We start from the raw sequence: 21,521 nt of genomic DNA, 5'->3' as shown, positions 1-21,521 counted from the left end.
GTAAAGGAGGTCGTCTTCTTGCGGACAATTCCCGCTCCGTTTTAGTGGCTGCCGCTGTTGCTCAGTTCTCGGGCTCAACAAGCTTCACGCTCAGCCGCAGTTGCAAGACCCGGCCGGCGGGCCTCGGGAGGAGCCAGGCCTGCCCAGCGCCTGGGTGGCCGCCATCGCCGTCAACGTGGCTCTAGTCGCACTGTTCCTTGTCTTCGTCCTCTACTGCTACATCCGCAGCCGCAAGCGTAAGAAACCTCCTTCTATGTGCACAGAGCGCCTGGCTCATTTCACAACCAAACTGGTTCGTTCTTTAACGCGCTTGGTGCTGCGGCGCATGACAGCGCGGTCCATATCGAATACAAATGCAACTCAACGTCTGTCTGAGCCCAGATTTTGCTTTGAACCGTAATGATCAATGATTATAAAATACAAGTCGCCTTGCGTATGTCTCACTTGAACAGACACCACCTTACATGCTTCATATTTTAAGCCAGTGATTTTTAACATTTGTTTCTTACGTCGCAATATAGCGGCTCCAAGTTCCAGTATAGAGACCGTAAGTAAACAATTTCTCGTAAGCAGTAAATTCATATATCCAGCTTGTCTGTGTAAGGTGCTCCAACGGATGCAGTATAAAGAACAGCGATTTCTGTTTTGGTGCAGAGCTACGGTTTTCTAAAATCCACACTTTCATTTCTAAAAACATCACTTTCTGGGAATTTATCTAAACATCACGCACCCGAAATCAAAATTATGTTTCCTACAGTCGCAACTTTCTCAAATGCAGCACATTTCCTTCATGTAGGTCCACGTGTTATAAAAGCATTTCTGCGTTTTACATGTATTTGAATAGGCGACATAGGAGTTGTTCCACACCTAAAGCTTCCTCTTATATCTCGGCAGTTAGCATAACATTCATGGCGCCTTATCTGCGCCTTTTAGCGATACATATGAGCCAATTATGTAAAGCACATTCAAATTTGTCGTATCAGTAATATCTCTAAATAAACTGGGCTAGCTACGCACATGCTACTTGCACAAGGCGGCTTATGCGCTTTGGAGGATGCAATTTTCGCGGTAGTGCTGCCAAGTATAAAATTATCGCTCACATTTAATAAAGAAAAGAACTCAAAGATTTGTTAACTAATTTTTCGAATATTAGGCTTATGATTTATATTTCTATTAAGTACTTCTGGACAATCGTATGCGAAGACGAATTCCATTTTGTTCGATTCTTCTATCGCGCACTTGATATATAGAGGTGGGAATTATGATACAAAGACCTCTTGTGACGTAGCTGATTTTGTATAGCACGCAAGTCTGGAAGCAGAGGGGAGCTGATAACAGCTGTGCTCCTGCTAGTTTCCTTTTTAGAGAGCAGCTCTGCGCTGAGCGTCGGCGTCCCTCGGTATAACCGAGCGAACGAGCACAGCGAGGGATAAAAGAGCGTACGCGGAGCGCAGTGCGGATGAAAGACGGCGAGAGCGAATAGAGGAGAAAAGCGGAGGAGGGTGCAGTGGAAGCATGCGGAGGAAGTGGACGAGGAGAGTATGGCGAAAGGGGGAGGAGGAAAGTGGAGTGTCGCATGAGACATGCTTCACGGCGGCGACCAGACGTGCGGCGAGCGCGTCCACCGATACCATGTATGGAAACAAAGCGCTGCCGTAGGCTTCGGACTCCCTGCGCATGTGCTACAGCCCTGTGCTGTTGTCTCCGTCCATCCTGTGTCTGTAGTGGTTTTATTCACAATGTCTCACCAACTGGCCTACAACATTACTTTGCTAAATTATGTGCCGCCGCTAGAGAATGTTCTCCGTACGAGCGACGCCTTCACGTGTTCTCGCTTTCTTTCTGAACAATGAGCGATCACCTTCATGGAACATGAAATGACCGGCAGAAGCGCCATCAAACACTGCACGGTGGAAGTAATCACGGGCAAGAAGAGGAAGGAGAGCACTTTCCTGGTGAACGTCTACAGCAATCCGTCCCACCGACAACAGAAGTTCAAGGCACTATTCCACAAGGCGAGTTCAGTCGCGAGGAGCAATACGCTCGTAGTGTGCGGAGACTTTAACGCTCCGAGCCGAGACTGGGGCTACCACAGCACGACGGTCAAGGGAAGAGAGCTGATGCAAGACGTCACCGACGTGGGACTGAACCTAATCACGGATCCGGCCTTTCCCACCAGGATCGGCACATCGGTTACGAGAGACACCACTCCGGACCTTACCTTCGTCAAAACCGACAGAGGATCGAGAGAAGCCAAATGAAGAAACACGGGCCAAGAGCTGGGCAGCGATCACTACATCATGGAGGTCGTCGTACCGCTCGAAGGCCAAGGCAACACCGGCATAAGGAAGCATCGCATTACGGACTGGGACGCCTTTCGAAAGGCGTTACCCGCGGTGCAACTGGACATTACGGACATCGAGCAATGGGCGGCCAACGTCGTTGAGACGACGGAAGGAGCCACCAAACAGCTGGAGACGGACGAACGGATAGACAAGATGGACAGTCGGCTGGCCCACCTGATAGAAGCCAAGCAGTCCATAAAGGCGAGGTGGCAGAAGCGACGAACCAACCGAAGTCTAAGAAAGAAGATCGCCGAGCTCAACAGGCAGATCGAGGTCCATTGCAGGGTGCTATTCACCCAACAGTGGAACGAGGCCTGTAACGAAGCCGACGGACAGATGCACAAGGGCAAAACGTGGAACATGCTGCGGCACCTCCTCGACGAAACCAAGACCAAGGGCCACCAACACAACAACCTGGCCAGGATCCTACACAAGGCAATCTGCGAACACGGGGAGGACGAGGTCAAGCGGCGCTTGGACACCAAGTATCTACCAACCCCCCCCCCCCCCCCCCCCCCCGGAAAGACACCCGGATTACCAAGGCAACGAGAACGAGGCGCTAGATCGAGACATCCAGACGTGGGAAGTCAGAGTTGCCCTGCAGGATCTCAATGGCAGGTCCGCCGCGGGTCCCGATCGAGTGACCAACAGAGCGCTCAAGAACCTCAACGAAGCGCCCATCGAAATACTCACGAACTTCTACAACAAGTGCTGGCAAGAAGGAAGGCTGCCCAAGCAATGGAAAGCAGCCAAGACGATCCTCATCCCCAAGCCTGGCACGCCGCCCAACATAGAGAACCGCAGGCCGATCTCGCTCACTTCGTGCGTGGGAAAGGTCCTCGAGCCCGTTCTCATGAACAGGCGGCAGCGTTACCTGGAAGAATCGGAGCTTTACCCAAATTCCATCATCGGGTTTCGGAACAAGCTCGGGACGCAAGACGCCATGATCTTACTGAAGAACGAGATCATCGACGATACGACGGGCACCAAGGACAGCAGAGCCATACTCGGGCTGGACTTGCAGAGCGCCTTCGATAAAGTGAGGCACTCGGCTATCCTGGCCAAAGTATCCAGGCTAAACATGGGCAGGAGGACATGCTAGTACATAAAAGACTTTTTGACGGCACGGACCACGGAAATCTGCGCCGGAGACCTGCAGCTCGAAAAGAAGAAGCTGCGCAGCGTCGGAACTCCGCAGGGCTCGGTGATCTCCCCGCAACTCTTCAACCTCGCGATGATCGGGGTGGCCAACCGGCTAGAAAAAGTAGCGGGAGTCCGGCACACTATCTACGCCGACGACGTTACGCTATGGGTACCAAGAGGAAGCGACGGACACATCGAGACAACGCTGCAAGAAGCGGTCAACGCCGTCGAGGAGCAGCTGGACGGGTCTGGACTCATTTGCTCTCCGGCCAAGTCAGAACTGCTGGTTATTCCACCGAAAGGAGTGGGCAGGAAAAGAAAGAATATCGAAGTCAAGTATGAGCGTCCCAAGATCATGGTCAAGACGGCGGGAGGACAAGAAATACCGGAGGTTGACAAGATTCGAGTGCTCGGGCTGCTCATCCAGCGAGACCGAGTCAACGATGAAACAGTCAACAAGCTCACGGGCAAAGCGGCCGCGGCAGTGAGACCCATCAAGAGGGTGTTCAACAGAAGAGCGGGGATGAAGGAGGAGAGCCTGACTAGGTTCGTTCAATCCTTCGTAGTTAGCCACATAACGTACGTGGCCGCCTTCCACAACTGGAGGCCGAGCGAACGTAACAAGATAGACGCTACCATACGCAAGGCGCATAAGGCTGCACTCGGTCTCCTCGGGAGCCCGAGCACCGAAAAATTCATGGCGCTGGGAGTCCACAACACGCTGGACGAAATAGCCGAAGCACAGAGAACGGCGCAACTCGAGCGTCTCTCTGAAACGAGAACCGGAAGACAGATACTGCGGGACCTTGGCCTCGAGCCGAGGGAAGGCAAGCAGCAGAAAGACGTACCTATACCGGATAGCATCAACAGAAAGCTCAGGGTCTGCCCGATCCTGAGAAACGTGAACCCCGAGTACAACAAGGAGCGGAGGTTGGCGAGGGCCAGGACTCTCGTGGACCTCCACGCCAGAGAAGAAGGCGCCGTCTACGTGGACGCGGCGGAGTACCGAGGAAGCAGCGACGCATACGCGGCGGTGGTTGTCGGGGCATCGACGGGTGCAACGAAGACCGCGGCGAGCGTCCGGACTCGAGAAGCGCACCGGGCGGAGGAGGTGGCCATCGCCTTGGCCGTCTCCGACCCCGGATGCACTACAGTGTTGTGTGACTCTAGAACGGCAGTGAAGAACTACGCCATGGGTAGTTCGGACGCAAACGTGCTGTGGTGATCAAGTGGTTTCCGGCCCACATGGGCAGTGACGTGTCGGAACGCGGGAACGTGAACCACAACGAGACGGCCAACTCGGCCGCGCGAGGACTAACCAACCGCGCAGCTGCAAGCACGGCCTACTCGGAGTCGCTGCGTTGGTCGCGGTGCAGTGCCAAGGACAAGATGACCACATTCAACGAAATAGTGAAGTGGTACAGACTGAACAGACAGACTATGCCGCCCCCTCACCCGGGGTTTACCCGGAAGGAGGCAGTGTTCTACAGACAGTTACAGACGGAGTCCCTGCTCACCCCGGTGCTAGCTAAGCACGTGTGTCCGAGTGTGTAGGCGAGCGACGTGTGTAGACTGTGCGCGAAGGAGAGAGCCACCGCGGCTGACATCCTTTGGGACTGTAGTGTAAATCCGCGAGAAGCCAGCGAGAAGACGATTATCCCGCCGCAGCTAGAGGCTGCAACGAGGAGCTGTGATCAAGAGACACAACTCAAGGCCGTCCAGCAGGTCTCGGCAGCTCTAGAGAGGCAGCGACCAAGCGAAACCGAGGAGAAGGGGGGCAGCACCCCCAGGAAGGGGGCGGCGGCCCTCTTGGGCCCGCGGAAGTAGCGAGGGACCAAGACCTCGAGGAACACAGCGCACGAGACTGCCGTAGTGGCCGCGTCGAGGTAAGAGCTTGTCCTCCCTGAGTGGAGGGAGCCTAACCGATTCTGCAGGCATTTTTCAATAAAGTTGTTCTCTCTCTCTCTCTCTCTCTTATGAGCGACCGGTGGAAATGGTTCCTCTATTGTTGCTGCTAAACGAGCTGCCCGAGCAGAGGCTCAACGCCGCCGCCGAGAGAGAGAGAGAGAGAGAAAACATTTATTTATCAGGAGTTTGGGCGACTTCCTCGCAGGGTGGAGCCCTTAGTTCAGGGCCCCATTGGCTCGCGCCACTCCGCGTGCCCGCCGGATCAGCCATCGCTGCTCTTGCGGGTCTGCCATACCATGCTGAATACGCCGGTTCTCGTCCGCCGCCGAGAGGACCCCGCTGTTCAGAACTAAATTCTTTGCCACAATGTATAGCGAATGCAAAACACCTAAACAGATACTCTCAGAATTCACGTTAGTGAGTGTCATAATCGTCCGTGAAATTTTTTCCTACTCGGCGTGAATACGCATCATTGCGAAGATCGTTTCCATATCCTATTATTTTTGTCCTTATCTCGCACGAAACCGCATCCGCGCTATCTCCAGGATCGGCCATTTGGCGAGACGGACGATGAATAGAATCGGAGGAAAATAATCGTCACCAGAACCACCTTTCTGGGGCGCCAACTGAATTGTGGTATTAGACTACGACGAACCAATCGGCAATAGTAAGCGCAGCAACACCGAATAAACGAATTTGCGAAAATCCACGAAGCGAAGGAAGTTTCATGAAGTTGAAAATAGGTATTGTTGGATCTGGAGGACATCTAACTGCATGTAGGGCCCGGTTCTTGCCAGTCGCCTAAATAGCGAAGAAATTGGAGCAGAAACAAAAATTCGGCGGAGCCTATCTCATGATGACTGTTGACGGTAGTCAACATAGCGACGCAACGTACTGCCACCGTCGAAACGAGTTGTGTATGAGGCGTGTACTGCTGCGGGATTCCTCTTTCGCACTTCCCTAAGAACACACACACACACACACACACACACACACACATATATATATATATATATATATATATATATATATATATATATATATATGTTGTAAAGGGGGGTTTATTCGGCTCGTAGAGCAGCAGCGACAAACTCAGCACAAGCAGGTAGGGCGCAGCCAGCGAACGAACTGGGTACGAGCCACGCGATGGCAACGGGGCTTTTCAGCCTGCCGATCTTCTTCGTCACAGTCACCCCCGGAATTGAAGAGTAGCCATCCTGGCGACCTAGGAAGAGGTGGGCGGATCGTAATACTATTTCAGCCGGTCAATGTGCACAGTCTCTCGCCCCCGACGACGCAGATCGGGAGATGGCGATACGGGTTCGACCACGTAGTTCACTGGTGATGTTTGTGCAACCACGCGGTAGGGCCCGTGGTACTTCGGGAGGAGCTTGGACGAAAGACCAGGAGCAGCAACAGGTGGGACCCAAAGCCACACGAGTGAGTCGACGGGGAAGGGGTGAAGGGGAGGATTGAGGCCATGCCGTTTTTTTTTTGGCGGCACTGTTGAGCAGACGTCAAAGAACGGGCCAGTTGTCGGCATTTGTCGGCGTGCTGAGCAACCGCAGAAACAGGTGAGCATTCAGCAGGGTCCGGCCGGTACGGGAGAACCGTATCAATGGTGCTGGAGGAATGGCGGCCGTAAAGCAGAAAGAATGGTGAGAATCCGGTAGTGGCTTGAGAGGCAGTGTTATATGCGTAAGTGACGAACGGAAGTATAAGGTCCCAGTTGGAGTGGTCAGATGCAACATACATTGATAGCATGTCACCAAGAGTTCTGTTGAATCGTTCTGTTATGCCATTGGTCTGTGGATGATAAGCAGTAGTAGTGCGGTGAATAATTTGGCATTCAGATAGGAGGAGGAGGAAAGAGAAAAGTAGAAGGCAGGGAGGTTAACCAAAATAACGTCCGGTTGGCTACCCTACACCGGGGGAATGGGAAAAGGGAAAACAAAGATCACAGGGAGAGAGAGGAGGGAAGGAAAGAAGGAAATTGCGGCGAGTTCGCTAACGCATGTGGTCTTACAGAAATTGCATTAATAGTCACAGATGGTCGCACAAACCCGTCGTCCTTAAGAAACACAAAAGCGCCTTCACCGCTTCATGGGCCGACGGGCGATGGGGGCGGTGTTCCAGCAGCACTTGCACAGAAAGCGGCCGATTGTCCAGTTTTTGGAAAGCTTTGACAAGTTCTTGTCTTTCTGGGGCATATCTTGGACAGTGGCACAGCAGGTGGTCGATGTTTTCTTCGGTGCCACAGACCTCGCATGCTGCGCTGTCAGTCACTCCAATTAATGTAGAGTATGCCTTTGTGAAGGCCACTCCTAACCAGAGGCGGCAGAGAAGCGCAGCTTCACGTCGAGGAAGTCCGAGTGGAGGTCGGAGTTGCAGGGAGGGGTTTAGTCGATGCAGTCGCGTAAGTCGTAAGTTTGGCGAGTTCCACTCGGTCACTGTGAGACTGCGTGCCAGGTGTCTAAGCTGCCTTGCAGCGTCAGTCCTCGAAAGCGGAATTGGAACGCTGTGCTCTTCTTGATGTGCTGTGCGAGCAGCGTTATCGGCAAAATCGTTGCCACTGATGCCACAGTGACTAGGTACCCATTGAAAAACGACCTCGTGACCTTTTTGTGGGACATCATGGTAAAGTTTGACGACTTCGTATGTCGATTGGTCATGACATCCGTGTCGGAGATCTGACTGTGTGCACTGTAATGCCGGTTTTGAATCACAGAGCACAGCCCATTTTCTAGGTCTTTCAGAATCAATGAATTCCAGTGCTCGACGCAGGGCCGTTAGTTCTGCCGCCATTGTGGTCGTGACATGCGATGTCTTGAACCGCAGTGTCATTCCTCGCGTTGGTATAACCACGGCACCAGAAGAACTGCACGACGTAGTCGATCCATCGGTATAGATGTGCACGTGGTTGCTGTACTTTTCATGCAGAAGTAAGCTCAGCTGTTTTAGAGCAGGGGCCGGTAGATCTGTCTTCTTCTGTAGTCCCGGAATCATTATATGTACTTGTGGACGGCTCAAACACCACGGAGGAAACGCTGGCTTGGCCGCAGGTGCGTACCCTGAAGTAAACGACGCACGATGTGCACTGACAATACCACTAAATGTCGAGCAGGGCCTTGCAGCAGTGAGGCTCGCCAAGTGGTGGGAAGGGGTCCTAGCATAATGTCTGTGATGCATACGCATTGTCTCAACGGTAATGTGCGTCGTGATTGGGTAATCCTGCGCAAGGGAAATGGTTTCAACCGTTGATGCACTGCGTGGTAAGCCAAGACATATCATAAGGGGTTGGGCTTGAATACTCTGAATCGTACGCAGGTTAGTCTTGCAAGTGTTGGATATTGCAGGCAGGCTGTATCGCAGGAATCCAACGAACAACGCAATGTACAGCTGTAACATAGCGTGTATAGATACTCCCCAACTTTTTCCTGCAAGGAACGTGAACAGGTGACAGATAGCAGTCAGCCGCTTTTTCACGTAATTGACGTGCGGAGTCCAAGACAGGTCTCTGTCAATTACGACTCCCAAGAACCTGTGACTTCTGCTGTATGGTATAAGTTGTCCGTTAATAGATACGCCGTAACAAGACATTGGCTTCCTCGTGAATGCCACCATTGCGCCCTTTTCGCATGAAATTTCAAGTGCTTGTTCACGAAGGTAGCAAGATGTCATTGTGGCTGCCTTCTGAAGCCGAGCACGAAGCTGAAGTCGTGTCACACCTGATGCCCAAATGCAGATGTCGTCCGCATAGATGGAAAGTCGTACGGTGCTTGGCAGGTTGTAAACTAATCCACTGAGGGTGAGATTGAAAAGAGTCGGGCTAAGCACTCCTCCTTGGGGGACTCCTCGGCTACCGTAATGCTTGGACGTCGGGCCATTTTCTGTGTGAACGTAGAATGGTCTCCTCTGTAAGTAGTTGCACACCCACATATACATTTTACCACCAAGTCCGACGGCTTCTAACGTGCTAAGGATGGCTTCATGGGTGACATTATCATAAGCTCCTTTAACGTCTAGAAACAGAGCAGCAGATAGTTGCTTACAGGCCTTTTGGTGTTGCACAAATGTTATCAAGTCAACAACGCTGTCTGTTGATGAACGGCCCCGTCTGAATCCGGCCATAGATTTCATAGTACTTTAAGTACCATTCCAGACGTGTTAAAATCATTCTTTCCATTGTTTTTCCGACACAGCTGGCAAGTGCGATCGGACGGTATGAGGAAATGTCCAAAGGCGACTTGCCAGCTTTGAGAAGTGGAATGAGGCGAGTTGACTTCCACTCTTGCGGAACCGTACCCGTCTGCCAGGAGTCGTCGTACAGGAGCAAGAGTGCCTTCCGAGCTTGGTCTCTTAGGTTACACAGGGCACGGTATGTAATGCCGTCAGGTCCTGGCGCTGAAGAACGCCTGCACAAAGCCAGCGCTGCTTCTAGTTCTTCCATAGAAAAAGGGCATTCCATGCGGGGATCGCGTGAGAACAGTGGGTGGTCGAGCGTTCCCGTACCCGTTCCATCGGAATTTGCCTCGCCAGCAATCTTTCTGCTGAAAGATTCAGCGACATCAATATGTCTACATTGTAGATAAAGTGCCAGAGATTTAAACGGGTGGCGCTGACCAAAGGTTGTGCGAAGGCCACGAACAGTCCTCCATATAAGCGACAAAGGTGTTCGCGGATCCAGGGACTCGCAAAAGGATGCCAATTGTCGCGAAGGCAGCTTGTTCATGTGACGCTGCATTTTCTTTTGTGTTCGTCTAGTCAACCTCAAATCATGATTGGACTTCGTGCGTCTATATCTTCGCTCCGCACGACGGTGAATTGCTCGAAGTTTTGCTAGTGCGATGTCGAAATTGGTGCGGGAAGAACTCCTCGAAAGCAAATGCGTGGTTGTTTGTATGGCATCCTTTATCGCGCCCTGTAGGTTATAGGAGGTGCCGTCACGACAACAGTCTTCCATTATTATTTTGTATTTAGGCCAGTCGGTACACTGGACGGTTCTGGAGGACTTTGGGCTAGTCAAACCTTCGATCTTCAAATAGGTTGGGATGTGGTCGCTACCCCGTATTTCTAAATCCGAAAACCAGTGCACTCTTCTCGAAAGCGAACGTGAAACGAAAGTTAGGTCCAAGCAGCTGCTATACGCTGATCCACGCAGATAAGTAGGGCTTCCATCATTTGACAAGCAAAATTCGCGTTCAGAGGCAAAGGACACCAACGTTCTGCCTCTAGAGTTAACTTTGGAGCTTCCCCATAGCTAATGGTGGGCGTTAAAGTCACCAGTGAGCACCCACGGCTGTCGAGTCGATATTAAAATTCCCCGTAGGCGCTCACAATCTAGACTGCTTGCTGGAGATAAATAGGCTCCAAGAATTGTGAACGTTAGCTTTTTCTTCTTCACTGTTAAGCAAACGTATTGATTTGCTTCGTCAGGAAATACTGGGTGATGTACATAAGTCAAGTCACGGCGTATAAACACAACCTTGCTGCACTCTCCGTGGGTAGAGGACATAAAGCCCTCATACCCGGACAGTCTGATGGGAGCTGACAGGTTGGGCTCGCAAATCACGATAATGGGGAACTGGTGCGTAAAGACAAACTGTCTAAAGTCGGACATGCGTGACTTAATCCCTCTGGCGTTCCACTGAAAGACAGATGCATTTTTGACTTCCTCTTGAAACGATGGCATCTCTCGGGCCGTGGTTTTACCCTAGAGCCGCAAGCACCGGACTCAAGGCGTCCAGCACCTGCAGTGCGCTCTGTGCCAACGGGGTTTTCATGCTGCTCAGTAAAATGCGCATGGCGTCCATAAGTGACTTCAGCATCACTATGACTTGGCGATCCTCAGTCGTCGTCCCATCCGCGGTTCGTGAGGTCATTGAGGGCGGCGCAATTTGATGTGACTCTGAGGCAGGTTGTGCTCGTGGAAGTGTAGACCACTCTTCAGGAGGTGAGAGTGTTGCCCCAGTCTTCGTTTTCGCACTGTCGGTCTTTGTGGAAGTCGGCGTTGATACGGTAGCCGCTTTGCCGGAAGATGGTGTATATCTTTCAGTAGACGTAACTCTTCGTGCTGCTCTTCGGTGTCGATGTCGTCGTCGCCTGAGAGTAGCGGCAGCCTCTCTGTGTGTTGAATGGTCCCGTAACATACGTTTGAGTACTGCTCGCTCGTTCCTCACCCGCGGGCAATCATTGGATGAGGCCTCATGAGTACCATGGCAGTTAGGGCACTTTAAAACAGTTGCGCGGCAGGCATCTGCTGAATGAGATTCGGCGCACCGTGGGCACACGAGGTTATTCCTAAAGACACCTTTTACGTGTCCCATCTTGCAGCATTTGTAGCATTGCAGGGGCTTCGGTACGTATGGGCGGACTGGATGGCGGACGTGACCAACTTTGACGTGTGAGAGAAGGCTGTCTCCATCAAACCACAGCTTCAGGCAACGGGTGTTGCCAAGTCTTCTGATGTGCGTGATGACAGTGCCTTCTGTAGTTGGCTTTATTAATATTGGTAAGTCATCGGTTGGTATAGAAATATCGACATCATAAATGACGCCGATAGTGCCATTGCAGCCAGTAGGTATCATGGATCGCACTTGCACTTTGTCGATCTCCGTTACGTGCCGCAGGCTTTGCAGGGTACTACGGTGTAGAACATCTACTGCAAGGACATTCTTCCGTGCGTTTATTCTCACGTCCTTTATCTCATTTGGCGCGGTTCCCTCAAGAAACGCAGAAAGGACTTGCCATGAAGAGCATAGTGCACGGCCAGCGCTGTGGTGTTGTCTTCACGGTGGAGACACTTGGCGACGATGACCTCCATAGCAGTCTTCTTTTTGTGGTTCGGCTCATGACAAGCGTGAACTCGTCGTCCGAGGAGTCGACGCTGTCCGAGTACAACTCGGTTGCCTCGCTGTCCATGTCACTCGAGGCATTTCCACGTTTCCTGGACGTGACCCCACGTGATGGCTTGGCTCCAGGATGGTCTTCGAGGGCTTCTTCGTCCATTGCCGCAACACGGGAGCGGCAGCTCCCAGAGTTTGGAAAGAAATAAAGTGAGACAAAGGTACAAGCGTTCTATGATAGCGGCATTCAGATAGGAGTGACTGTAGGCATTCAGATAGCATTCAGATAGGAGTGACTGTAGGACATCCGAGAGGAATACGCGGCCCCAATCGCTCAACAGTTCACGAGGTGTGCCATGGCGGAGAACGACGTTGTTTAGAATGAACGAGGCGATGTCTTTTGCTGATGCGGCAGGCAAGGCGGCGGTTTCGGCATACCGTGTCAAATGATCTACGGCGACAACAATCCATCGGTTGCCAGCGCCAGTAGATGGAAGAGGCCCGTATATATCAATGCCGACACAGTCAAAAGGCTGAGCTGGGCAGGGAAGTGGTTGGAGAGGTGCGGTGGAGAGATGCGGGACACATTTGCGTCGCTGGCAGGCAATGCAGGAGCGTACGTATTTGTGGACGAAGGTGTACATCCCTCGCCAATAATATTGTAGGCGAAGCCGTGTGTAAGTTTTTGACACTCCGCCGTAACCACACTGCGGGTCAGAATGAAAAGCGGAGCAGAACTCTTGTCGTAGGTGGCGAGGCACTACTAAGAGCCATTTGCGGCCGTCAGTGTGGTAGTTGCGGCGGTATAAAAGTCCGTCGCGGATGCTGAAATGCTGCGCCTGTCGGCGTAACGCTCGAGGTGCCGAAGTTGCCGGAGGATTTGACAAAAAGTCGAATATCATGACGATCCATAGGTCTTTTCGTTGATCCGATGCAATGTCCAGGATGTCAAGTGGTGAGATGTCATGTCTGTCGGTAGAAGTACTGCTGTCTGAAGTAACTGGGGAGCGCGAAAGGGCATCGGCGTCAGCGTGTTTGCGTCCAGAGCGATAGACGACACGGATATCATATTCCTGGATTCGGAGGTCCCACCGAGCGAGGCGGCCCGACGGGTCTTTTAGGTTGGACTACCAGCCAAGATCGTGATGATCCGTCACCACGTCAAAGTGTCGACCGTAGAGATATGGACGAAATTTTTGAAGAGCCCATACGATAGCCAAGCACACTTTTTCTGTTACTGAGTAATTGGCCTCAGGTTTCGTGAGTGCACGACTGGCATAGGCGACTACGTATTCGGCATTAGTGTTCTTGCGTTGTGCGAGCATGGCACCAAGGCCGGCACCACTGGCGTCAGTGTGAAGTACTGTAGGTGCGCTTGGATCAAAATGGCGCAAGGTTGGCGGAGACGTTAGTAGGGGACGAAGAGTCGTAAAGGCATCATCAGAGGCTTCCGACCAAGCAGAAAGTTCATTGTCGCCTTGGAGAAGTTGGTTTAGTGGTGCGATCACAGTAGCGAAATTGCGAACGTCGAAATTAGGAGCATAGGCCAATGAAGCTGCGTAGTGCTTTCAAGTTAGTGGGCTTCGAAAATTCGCATACGGCGCGAAGTTTAGCAGGATCAGGAAGAATGCCTTCTTTGGAGGCAACGTGGCCTAATATAGTCAGTTTTCGAGCTGCAAATCGGCCCTTTCTTAAGTTAAGCTGGAGACCAGCATTCCAGAGACAGGCCAAAACTTGATGTAAACGCCGAAGATGGGTCGGAAAATCAGGAGAAAAGACGACAATGTCCTCGAGGTAGCAGAGGCAAGTATGCCACTTCAGGCTGCGTAGGATGCCGTCCATCATGCGCTTGAAGGTGGTGGGCGCATTGCACAGACCGAACTACATTACAGTGAATTCATACAAGCCGTCTGGTGTTACAAACGCGGTTTTCGAACAGTCAGCGTCAGCCATGGGCACCTGCCAGTAGCCAGAGCGGAGATCTAAGGAGGAAAAAAAAACTCCGCGCCTTGCAAACAGTCAAGTGCGTCGTCAATACGTGGCAACGGGTATACATCCTTTCGGGTAATTTTGTTAAGCCTTCGATAATCGACGCAAAATCGTATGGTGCCGTCTTTCTTTTTAACTAGGACGACTGGTGATGCCCATGGACTACTAGAAGGCTGGATGACACCGCGATTGAGCATATCGTTTACCTGGTCATTGATAACGTGTCTTTCAGTCGCCGATACTCGGTAGGGACGCTGTCGAATTGGTGCATGGCTCCCAATGTCGATAATGTGCGAAACAGTCGTTGTGCGGCCGAGTGATGTTGCTTGGCAGTCAAAAGAGGAAGAGAAGCCTTGGAGCAAGCGAAGAAGTTCGTCGCGCGGCGCCGTCGTAAGGTCACTGGCAATAGCTGGCGTAAAAGAACGCGGCAGTGACTGAGGAGGCGATGCCTCGAGAGCAGCAAGATAAGTGGAGTCGTCCATCGTGTCAAATATTGAAGATGAGGTCAGTGGCTCTGCTCTGCCAAGGCTTTCACGGCGGCGTAAACTAATTGGTTCAGCCGATGGGTTTGAGACGCACATGAGAGAGGCGCCAGCTTTGAACTCGAGGACGGCGAACGGCAGTGGTAGTGAACGGCGGCGAACTAAGAGTTCGGACGGAGCGAAGAGTACTGTGCCGTCATCTACAGATTCGCAAGAGATACTGACAAGAGTGGAAGACCAGGCAGGTATAACGGTGTCTTCTGAAACAGCGAATTTGCGACAATGGTCCTTATGGTCAGTGATAATATCGGTGGAAAACTGAAACAGCTCGATTTCAGCGCGGGCGCAGTCAATGATCGCATGATGTGTGGAGAGAAAGTCCCAACCTAATATGACGTCGTGTGAACATGATGGCAACACGATGAACTCTATGATATAGAGGACCTCCTGAATTACGACACGAGCAGTGCAGGCGCCGGATGGCTCGACGTGCTGCGCGTTGGCAGTTCGAAGAGATAGTCCAGAAAGCGGCGTCGCCACTTTTCCTATCTTGCGGCAAATACAGGCATCTATCGCTGAAAGTGCAGCGCCGGTGTCGACAAGTGCTAGCGTCAATGTTCCTTCTATTGCGACTTCAATAACGTTCTTCGGGGAAGTGTGAGGCCTTACTGATGTATCGCCAACTTCATCGTCATCTTCATCGTGCCTTCATCGGCACTGCCATGGTCATCATGACACGTGAGCAGCGAAACACACGGACGCAGGCTGCAATAAAGCTGTGGTGCTTGCGGCGTTATGTCTGACTGATGTCAGTGTTTTTAAGCCTAGTGCGACATATCAGTGGCGACGAGGCCTAGCGTCGCTAGGTGAGAAGACCCGCGTCAGCATGAGTGCTGGACGGCCACCGGAATTTGCCGATGCAGAAGGTACGTGGCCTACGTATCGCGTTCGCCTGGAGGCGTACTTTGAGGCTCATAGCATCGTGGACCCAACGAAGAAGCGAGCGCTGCTCATCGCTTCGCTCACGGACAGTGCTGTGCGTGTGGTGCAGGGCCGGTGTCAACCAAAAAAGGTGAATGAACTGAGCTATAAGGAAGTCGTCGGGTATCTGGTAGATCACTATGCTTCGGAGGTCAACGAGATCGCTGCAAGTTATGCTTTCTTCATGCGTTCGCAACAAGACGGGGAAGCTGCTCAGGACTTCATTGCGGACATTCGACGTCTAGCTGAGAAGTGTAACTTCGGCACGTCATTGGAGCGCATGTTGAGGGATCGAATCGTTTGCGGAGTGCTGGATGAAGACGTTCGGCCCCATTTACTGACGCGACGGAAGCTCACCTTAGAAGAGGCTGAAGACTTTGCTGTCTCGGCACAGAGAGCTGTTGAAAATGCCAGGAGCATGAACTCGGCGCACTCAGAAGTACATTTTGCCCGACAAAAGAGCCATTCCTCGAAGCGACGTCTCAAGCCGGAACAACGCGACGTGTGTGGAAGGTGTGGAGAATCGCATGCTGAGGACGAGTGCAAACACCTTCGCGCGGTGTGCCACCGGTGTGGAAAACGATGACATCTACGTCGGATGTGCCTGTCTAGCACAAATAGTGACCGTCGGCAGGGATCTTATCCAGGAAGACAACGGCGCCAGGGTTCGTACGCCATGGCAGCCGGAGAGGACACAAGCTCGGACGACAACGACGCCTTGCACACGATTACAGCGGTTCTCCATCACGCAGCCAGTATCCGCAAGGTTAGGCCTATTTACAAGGACATCAGTTGGAATAACGTTCCGCTCACTATGTTGATGGACACGGGGTCACCTGTAAGCGTCATTCCCGTACCGGTGTTCCGCAAGTACAAGCAGCTCTGGCCTCCGTTGGATAGTTCACAGCTCAAGCTCTCTTGTCTCTTGGGAGAACTTCCAGTTGTCGGCCAGCTTAGCATGACCGCTACGTGCGAGGGGAAAGATATTCCTGGTACTGTCATCGTGGTCGACAGCTCCGGACGATCTTTGTGCGGCAGAGACACCATCAAGGCATTTAATGAAGTTGGAGTGGCACTGTTGTCGAATGTGGTAGCAAATCTGCAACCGGTTGGAATACAGGCTGTCAGCACAGGTCTGCAACACCTGCTTGACGAATATGCCGACGTGTTTGCTCCGGGACTCGGCCTGTGCAAAGGACCACCGGTCACATTTCAACTGACAGAAAACGCGTGTCCACGGTTCTTTAAGGCCCGTACTGTACCCTACGTTCTCAGAGATAAGATGTCTGAATCGTTGGATCAGCTGGTCGCGGAAGGCGTTTTGACGCCGGTAAAAACCGCTGAATGGTCAACCCCTGTGGTACCCGTTTTGAAGGGCGATGGGTTCCTCCGACTGTGTGGAGACTTCCGTATGACTGTGAATGCGGCCACTGTGGTAGAACAATACCCGTTGCCTCGAGTGGACGACATTTTTGCTAGGTTAAACGGTGGCGAAGTATTCACGACCTTGGATTTGCGTCAAGCCTACAACCAGTTGCCATTGGATGAGGAAGCAAAGAAGATAACAGTCCTCAACACCCAGAAGGGTCTCTTTTGTTTTAACAGATTGCCGTTTGGCGCAAGTTCTGCTCCAGCCATATTCCAAAGGCGAATGGACGGACTGCTGGGGGATATTCCTGGAGTGCACGTGTACCTGGATGACATTATCATCGCCGAGAAAAAACATGATTCATCTAGGCTCAAAACCGTGCTGCAGCGGCTGCGGGAGTATGGTCTCCGACTGAACAAGGGAAAGTGCAAGTTTCGGCAAGACGAAGTCACATTTCTCGGTCATCGTATCGACGCGAAGGGTCTGCGACTGAAGGACGACAATATCAAAGCCGTTGTTGAAGCCCCAAAGCCCACCTCGGTGAGTGAGCTGAAAGCTTTTCTCGGTCTCATAAATTACTATGGCAAGTTCCTGCACAATCGGGCCACCATGCTAGCTCCGCTACATGCTCTCTTATCCAAAGGAGTCAAGTGGCAATGGAGCCAGGAACAGGAGAAAGCATTTCAGCAAGTTAAGCAGGCAATTGTGGCTTCCAAGTTTCTGGCTCACTTCGACCCGGATAAGCCACTACGTCTGGAGTGCGATGCATCATCAGTAGGCATTGGGGCCGTTTTGTCGCACCGCGTGAATGGTGTTGACTACCCCATCGGATTCCGGTCCAGGACACTTACCAAGAGCGAGCGCAATTACTCGCAGTTAGAAAAAGAAGCTTTGGCACTGGTATTCGGCGTCGCCCGGTTTAAAGACTACCTGTACGGACATCAGTTCGTCTTAGTAACAGACCACAAGCCTCTTACTGGTTTATTCAATCCAGGTAAAGCCATACCACCGATGGCGGCCGCAAGAATACAGCGTTGGGCCTTGTTTCTTGGCAACTACAACTACACATTGCAGTACCGGAAGGGCAGTGACCATTCCAATGCTGATGCCCTCAGTCGGGTGCCCTTGCCAGTAATGGAGGAGCCGCGGGACTCTGCTGCCGACGAGTACGTTTTGTATGCCCACTCTCTGGAGGAAACAGCGCTTTGCGCCCACGAGGTTGAACATCTGACTAATCGAGAAACCAGCCTTCTGCAGGTTAAAAAATGGATTTCCCAGGGATGGCCGTCATATCTTCCGCAGGGCCATGAGCATCTCCGGCCGTACTTCAACAGAAGAACAGAGCTTACCGTCAGCCATAATTTGGTGTACTGGGGACATCGCATTGTTCTACCCCTGGCGGCGGCAAGGCGTGTGTTGCGTCTTTTGCACGAGACACACCCCGGCATGACAGCCATGAAAACCACAGCGAGAACGTTGTTTTGGTATCCGGGACTGGATTCCGACATAGAGCGACTGGTGAACTCATGTTCCACATGTGCGCAGGCTTCAGCGATGCCACCAGCACAGATACCTTTGGCCTGGCCAGCCACCGGGGAAAGGTGGAGCCGGCTGCACGCAGATTTCGCGGGCCCGTTGGACGGACAAATGGTCTTAGTCGTCGTCGACTCGGAAACGAAATGGATGGAAGCCATTCCAATGAAAACTGCCACTTCGCAAACCACGGCCAACGCGCTAAGATCAATATTTGCACGGTTCGGCCTTCCAAAAACCTTTGTTTCTGATAACGGACCACAATTTGTGGGCAAAGTTTTTCGTGAGTTTCTGGCACGGAACAATGTGCAACAGCTCACAACAGCCCCTTATCATCCACAGTCGAATGGGTTAGCCGAACGAGCTGTGCGTACGCTCAAGGAAGGACTAAAGAAGAACCCCGGAATATACCTCAAAATACGCATAGCGCGGGTTTTATGTCGATATCGCCGAACGCCCGTCAAGGATGGAAAGTCGCCGGCGGAACTCTTATTGGGGTACCAAATAAGAACAAAGCTGGACTGTATCGCTCCCGATGAAAGGTCACCAGAAATCCAACCACGAGTTGGAGGGTCTCCAGTTCAGGCAGGTGACCCAGTCTGGATGCGCGATTTCCGAACAAGTCGTCGCAGGTGGATACCAGGAGTAGTGCGAGATCAACTGGGGTCCAGAATGGTCACTGTTGATTCCGGGAAAGGAATTCAGCGGCGACACTTGGACCAGGTGAGACGTCGAACTGTCTCAGACTCTTTCTCGACACAGAGAGTAGCCGTAAACCCTGCAGATAGCACTCCAATCACGTCGCGACATAGTCCGGAAGTGGCCCAGACGGATAGCCCGCCACCGTTACGAAGATCGACCCGACAGCGACGGCCTCCTGAACGCTTGGACCTGTAAGAGGGGAAGAAGTGATGTATCGCCAACTTCATCGTCATCTTCATCGTGCCTTCATCGGCACTGCCATGGTCATCATGACACGTGAGCAGCGAAACACACGGACGCAGGCTGCAATAAAGCTGTGGTGCTTGCGGCGTTATGTCTGACTGATGTCAGTGTTTTTAAACCTAGTGTGACATATCACTTACACATTTCGCTGGCACCGCAGTTCTCGCCTCCTGAACTGCGATATTTAGTTTTCCTGGCGCAAAGGGCTCCGCCGCCGGTGCATGGGGGAAAGCGAGCGGCGGCGAGGAGAAGGTGAACGGCGAGCGGCGGAGAATGCGGTGTCGACGGCAGGAGATTCAAAGGCGTCCGAATAGTTGCGGCGTTGTTCGAAACGTGGCGCATAAGGACGCACATTGTTCGGGACGTTCGGTGTAAGCAGGCGACAGTGACGTGCCACGTGTCCAGCACGGCCACAATAAAAACAAACCGGACGGTTGTCTTCCGTGCGCCAATGGTCTTGAGGTCGTGCATAGTGCACCAGTGGACGGACTGGAGGGGATACGGGTGGGCGCAAAGGTGGGCGAAGGGGGCCGTAGGTCTGTGGCGCAGGCCTCATCGCGACTTCGGCGTACGTCAGGGGAGCGGCCATCGGAGCCTGCTGAAGAGAAGGCGAAATGTGGTCGGCTACCTGCTCCTTGATGACAGATTGGAGAGCGGGCGCCAAGGGAGTACTCGGCTGGCCGTGTGCAAGTGGAATCAGGGAAAGCTGACGAGCCACCTCTTCACGGACGAACTCCTTGATCTGTAGCAGCAGCGCAGTGTTATCCGGGGCAGCAGCCAAGCTCGATATTGAAGTGACCTGAGGTGTAGATTGGCGGGTGGCTACGCGTTGTTTGCGCAATTCGTCGAAGCTTTGACAGTGACTCAGGAGTTCAGAGACTGTCGAGGGATTTTTCGCCAACAGCATCTGGAAGGCGTCGTCTTCAATGCCTTTTAAGATATGGCGGATCTTCTCGGCATCAACCATTGCGACGTCAACGCGGTTGCAGAGGTCGACAACATATTCTATATAGCTGGTGAATGTCTCCCCGCACTGTTGCGCACGGCCACGCAAATGTTGCTCGGCGCGAAGCTTGCGAACCGCGGGGCGCCCAAATAACTCTGTCACGTTAGTCTTGAAGGCCGTCCACGTCGTCAGGTCACGGTCGTGGTTGCGGTGCCACACGCTGGCGACACCGCTCAAAAAAAACGACACGTAATTAAGTTTTTTGGTGTCGTCCCAGTGGTTGTGGATGCTCACCCGGTCGTAGTCAGCGAGCCAGTCTTCTACGTCATGGTCTTCGGTACCACTGAAGATGGGTGGGTCGCGTTGACGCAACGGGCCGGGGCAGACCACGGTAGTCACCGGAGCAGCGGGTTGTGGTTGTGGTGGTCCTTCTTCCGGCATTATGAAGACGGGCTGCAGTGTCCGATTACGAAGTTCCAGAATTCTCGTTGTACCCAGCACCTCCACCAATTGTAAAGGGGGGTTTATTCGGCTCGTAGAGCAGCAGCGACAAACTCAGTACCAGCAGGTACGGCGCAGCCAACGAACAAACTGGGTACGAGCCACGCGATGGCAACGGGGCTTTTCAGCCTGCCGATCTTCGTCACAATATATATATATATATATATTAAAACACAAATAATTCCCAGAACCAACTTTTCTGAACCACTATTCGGAACTTCGTTTTTGTACGCCTCCGTTGTTTGTGGTCTCCAACTTTTCTGACATCAAACCTCCAATCGCCTCCTACAGCTGTCAAGGATGATGATAATGGTTTATTGGCATCCACTTTGAAACGGGGCGGAGACATATTGTCTCGTGGTGGTGACGTTGAAGAACACAGTAGCAATACTGTGAAAGACAAAACTAACTTTTATTGGGCGAACCTGTGCCCGCAAAAACAGGCTACACTTATAGCACAACGATAGCGGCGAACACGGTAGGCAATCGTCGAAAATCTGATCAACGGGTCAAGCGCGTCGGCTTTCATACATC

The 21,521-nt window shown here is 52.4% G+C and overlaps 1 protein-coding gene across 1 annotated transcript in view; it reads left to right on the top strand.

Annotated features, from left to right (window-relative positions):
* The window catches only part of LOC126545936 (uncharacterized), a 120,164-nt gene that overhangs the window by 13,464 nt on the left and 85,179 nt on the right, over positions 1–21,521 (top strand). The window contains exon 3 of the mRNA XM_055061620.2: positions 95–236. Coding sequence (XP_054917595.2) covers positions 95–236 — 142 coding nt within the window. The remainder of the gene's footprint in view (positions 1–94; positions 237–21,521) is intronic.

Source organism: Dermacentor andersoni, chromosome 1 (genome assembly GCF_023375885.2).
Source record: "Dermacentor andersoni chromosome 1, qqDerAnde1_hic_scaffold, whole genome shotgun sequence".
NCBI lineage: Eukaryota > Metazoa > Arthropoda > Arachnida > Ixodida > Ixodidae > Dermacentor > Dermacentor andersoni.
The sequence above is the reverse complement of the archived record's forward strand: the minus strand, read 5'-3'. Positions and strand labels throughout refer to the sequence as shown.